Source organism: Otolemur garnettii, unplaced genomic scaffold (assembly GCF_000181295.1).
Source record: "Otolemur garnettii isolate 467f Iridium unplaced genomic scaffold, OtoGar3 scaffold00104, whole genome shotgun sequence".
Classification (NCBI taxonomy): Eukaryota; Metazoa; Chordata; class Mammalia; order Primates; family Galagidae; genus Otolemur; species Otolemur garnettii.
This window is the reverse complement of record NW_003852499.1, coordinates 6,645,913-6,650,670: the sequence shown is the minus strand read 5'-3', so window position 1 is coordinate 6,650,670 and position 4,758 is coordinate 6,645,913. Positions and strand designations below refer to the sequence as shown.

The following is a 4,758-nucleotide window of genomic DNA, read 5'->3' as shown; positions in this document are numbered from 1 at the left end:
GGCGCCTTAGCCACTTGAGCCACAGGCGCCGAGCCCCTAGGCAACTTCTGATCTGTTTTCTGGCTCTATAGTTTTGTCTTTTTTAGAAACTTCAGGTGGATAAAGTGATACAGTATGACTTTGTTTCTAGTTTCTTTCCCTTAGCTAATGTTTTGAAGGTTCATCCATGTAATAGAATTTATTAGTACTTCATTTTTTTGCTAAATAATATTGCATTGTGTGATTTGTTTATTTACCAGTTGGATGGTTGGATTATTTCCAGTTTATGTGTGTTGTGAATACTATGAATATCCATTGTACATGTCTTTGTGTAGATATATGCCTTCATTTCTCTTGGGTAAATACTTAGGATTAAAATTGCTGGGTTATATAGTAAGTTTATGTGTGATTTCTAAGAAATTGTCAAATTGTTTTCCTAAGTTTCTGAACCATTTTACTATCCCACCAGTAATGTGGAGGCTTCTAGTTTTTCCACATATTGCCAGCTACTTGGTATTATCAGTTTTTTTTTTTTAAATTATAGCCATTCTAGTAGTCTTAATAGGTATGTAGCGGTATCTCATTGTGGTTTTAATTTGCATTTGGTAATGATCTGAGATGTTCTGTATCTTTTCATGTTTTTATTTCCTTGATGAAGTGTCTGTTAAAGTGTTTTGTTTTGTTTTTGATTGTTTTAGAAAAAGAGGGAAGCTTTTGCTCTGTTGTCCAGGCTCTTATTATGATAGAGGTCCAGTAATAGCTCACTGTAACTTTGAACTCTTAGACTAAGGTAGTTCTGCCTCAGCCTCCCATGTAGGTAGGGGGCTTATGATTCTATTTGAGGACCTTAAACACTATAGATGTGTGCTGATTTTTTTTTTTGTGGAGATGGGGTCTTGTTATGTGGCCCAAGCTGGTTGAATCTTTTATAAAATCGGATTGTCTTACACTTGTAAAAATTCATCATATATTCTAGATATAAGTCCTTTATCAGATAGATGATTTGCAAATATTTTCTCCTCATCTGTTTATCCATTCATTTTTGTAATGGTATCCATTTGAATAACAACTTATTTATTTTTTCTTTGTATGGAATGTGCTTTTGCTGTCATATTTAAGAAATCTTTAGGCTTGGTGCCCGTAGCACAGTGTTATGGTGCCAGCCACATACACCGAGGCTCGAACCATAGTAAAATGGTTCGAACCCAGCCTGGGCCATCTAAGAACAATGACAACTGCACCAGAAAAATAGCTACACGCTGTGGTGTGTGCCTGTAGTCCCAGCTACTTGGGAGGTTGAGGCAAGAGAATCGCTTAAGAGTTTGAGGTTGTGGCTCGGTGCCTGTGGCTCAAGTGGCTAAGGCGCCAGCCACATACACCTAAGGTGGTGGGTTCAAATCCAGCCCAGACCCGCCAAACAACAATGACGGCTGCAACCAAAAAATAGCTGGGTGTTGTGGCAGACGCCTGTGATCCCAGCTACTTTGGAGGCGGAGGCAGGAGACGCGCTTGAGCCCAGGAGTTGGAGGTTGCTGTGAGCTGTGAAGCCACGGTACTCTACCCAGGGGGATAGCTTGAGGCTCTGCCTCAAAAAAAAAAGTTTGAGGTTGCTGTGAGCTGTGACGCTATGGCACCGTACCAAGGGTGACATAGTGAGACTCTGTCTCAAAAAAAGAAATCTTTAACAAGTTATAAAGACATTTTATTTTCATCTGGAAGTTAAAAAATTTTAACTTCTACATTTTAGTCTGTGACACATTTTGGTAATTTTTTTGGTGTATGGTATGAAGTAAAGATGTAGGTTTAGTTTTTAGTGGGGGCGGTATATAAATTTTCAGTTGTACTAGCACCATTTGTTTTTTGTTTTGTTTTGTTTTGTTTTTGGCCAGGGCTGAGTTTGAACCCACCACCTCCAGCATATGGGGCTGGTGCCCTACTCCTTTGAGCCTCAGGCGCTGCCACCATTAGCACCATTTGTTGAAAGGACTTTTTCTATTGATTTACCTTGGCATCTTTTTTGAAAATTATTTGACCAAATTTGTGTTTATTTTTGGACTTTTCTTTTGTTCCATCTGTCTACATGTCTACCCTAATACCAATACCATGCTGTCTTGAGTAGTATGGCTTTCTAATAAATTTTGATATTTAGTAGTATATATCCTCTTTATTTGATTTCAAAATTTCCAGACAGATTATATTTCCACATAGAGTTCAGAATCAGCTTTCCATTTCTTCCAAAAAATCCTGCCAGAATTCTGAGAGGGATTGCTTTGAGTTTATATGTCAATTCAAGAGAGAATTGCCATCAGGTTTTATGTAGTTTCAGGGTTTTATTGGCAATTTATTTCTCCACTGATTCTCAAGCCTCCTTTCTTTTTTTTTCCCAAGCCTGATTTCTTGTCAGTGAATCTACTCTCCCTCTGTGCTCTTATTTTTTAGGGTGTACAGATGCCTAATTTAGATCTTAAGGAAAAAGTGGAGCCTGAGGTTCTCAGCACTGATATCCAATCATCCCCAGAGCCAGGCACAAGAATGAACATTCTGCCAAAGAGAACAAGACGTGTCAAGTCTCAGGTATCAATATCCATGGGCCATTTTTTTTTTAGGTGATGGAGTCTTGCTGTATTGCTCAGGCTAATCTCAAACTGTTAGGTTCAAGCTGTCCTCCCACACAGCTGATACCCAAGCGAGCACCAATGCACCTGGCCTATCAGCCATTTTTAATAGGAATTTTAAGTACATTTTCTGTGTAGGACGGTTGTCTGGTCATGGGAAGTCATGCCTATATCACTCTTTAAAATTTGAAGGGGGTTCTTTCATTTACCTTTGAAGTAAATGGAGAAGAAATTGTGAAATTCATGATAATTCAATTTAGAAAGCTCTTTGTTAATTTTGATCAGTTTTTGACAGTGATAACAAACCAGAAGGTGACTCTGGATACTGGAGTGCCTGTTTCTTATACATGTTGATAAATTCTAGTACATTTCATGGTTAGCATGAAAGTGAGAGGAGTAGGAAACAGTGGTTTTATTTACTACCTACTATTCCTTTAAAAACTAGAGTATAAGTTTCTTAGTGTCTGATATATTCTAGTATAACTTCCATAGCATTTGTGTAATACAATATAATTTCAAAGCCTAGTGCATCAGAAGAAAAATGGCATAATTTCTTTTTGATCTGCCCCCCTTCTCTTATTTTCTATTTCCTTTTCTTTGTGTTCTTTTAAAGATTTTTGTAAAGATAATTCTGTAGCCTGAGACAGTGAGGTACCCGTAGAATGCTTTAAGATTTGATTCATTTAGGCTCGGCACCTGTAGCACAGTGGTTACAGCGCCAACCACATACACTGATGCTGGTGGGTTTGAATCTGGCCCGGACCAGCTAAACAATGACAACTGCAACCAAAAAATAGCCGGGTGTTGTGGCGGGTACCTGTGGTCCCAGCTACTTGGGAGGCTAAGGCAAGAGACTCACTTAAGCCCAGGAGTTTTAGGTTGCTGTGAACTGTGACGGTACCGCACTCTACCGAGGGTGACATAGTGAGACAGAGAAAAAAAAAAGATTTGATCCATTTACATTAACATAAATAGGAATAGTGCTTCACTAAATTCTATTCATTATTTTAACATTTTAAGAAAAACAGTATGGCTCAGCACCTGTAGCTTAGTGGCTAGGACGCTAGCCACATACACTGAGAGTGGCAGGATCGATCCTGGCCTGGGCCTGCCAAACAACAACAGCTACAAAAATAAATAAATAAATAAATAGCTGGGCATTGTGGCAGGCACCTGTAGTCCCAGCTACTTGGGAGGCTGAGGCAAGAGAATTGCTTAAGCCCAAGAGTTTGCGATTATTGTGAGCTGTGATACCACGGCACTCTACCCAGGGCAACATAGTGAGACTGAGACTCTGTCTCAAAAAAAAAAAAAGAAAAAAAGGAAAAAAACCAGTATGTTATAAAAATGGGAATGGGTTGCATTGAAAGTGGGTATCAGAGAAGCAAGATAAGTCTATTGTTAACAAAAGACACTGCATCTGCGGTTATATAGAGTTCTGCCACTGGAGAAGCAGGCTAGTACTTCATCTTGCTTTTCTAGAACTCAGGAGATATCTCTGCATTATATTACTTCTGCTTTTCTTACTCTGAGTGTATACTTTAACTCAGCTTCTTAGATAATCTTTGAAAGTAGAAATGTAGGTGTCGCTGAATTAGAGAGATAGTTCCATTATAAATGAATAAACATTGGGTTATTAAGTTATGTTTATTAGTGTGATTGATCTCAGAAGTTCTGATCATTTTGGGGTATAGGGTGGATGATTGTATTGTAGGCCCTGAAACACTGAGGACTAGTCTCTTTGATATGGTGATTCAGCTTTGAAGAGTTGGCCCACATGTCCCTGCCCATCTAACCATTAGCCAACTTGTGATAAAATTTGTTTTGGGGTTCCCCTGAAACTGTAAAAAATCTTGCCTGTTCTAATTGCTTTTCTTTATGTATTATAAAAATAGTGACCATATAGAATGCTTTTACCCGTTTTAATAATCGTCACTGTGGTCAGATTGGTTGGTATCTGATAGAAACCAGGGCTATTTCAGAATTTGAAATAAACCTTTTTGACTCAACAATTTGTACTTAATTACTATATTGTGAGTCTGCCACTGTTGGCAGAAATGAAGCCATACTCTGTAAAATAAGTTTATTTTGAGCCAAATTTGAGGACTATGACCTGGAGCCACACGCAAGAAGCCTTGAGCAGGCTCGGCACCTATAGCTCGAC

General features: G+C 38.7%; 1 protein-coding gene across 1 annotated transcript in view; it reads left to right on the top strand.

Moving 5' to 3' along the window:
* Window positions 1-4,758, top strand: part of KDM5A (lysine demethylase 5A) — a 104,420-nt gene that overhangs the window by 27,825 nt on the left and 71,837 nt on the right. Inside the window, exon 4 of the mRNA XM_023517084.1 lies at window positions 2,419-2,553. Within this exon, the coding sequence (XP_023372852.1) occupies window positions 2,419-2,553 (135 nt within the window). The remainder of the gene's footprint in view (window positions 1-2,418; window positions 2,554-4,758) is intronic.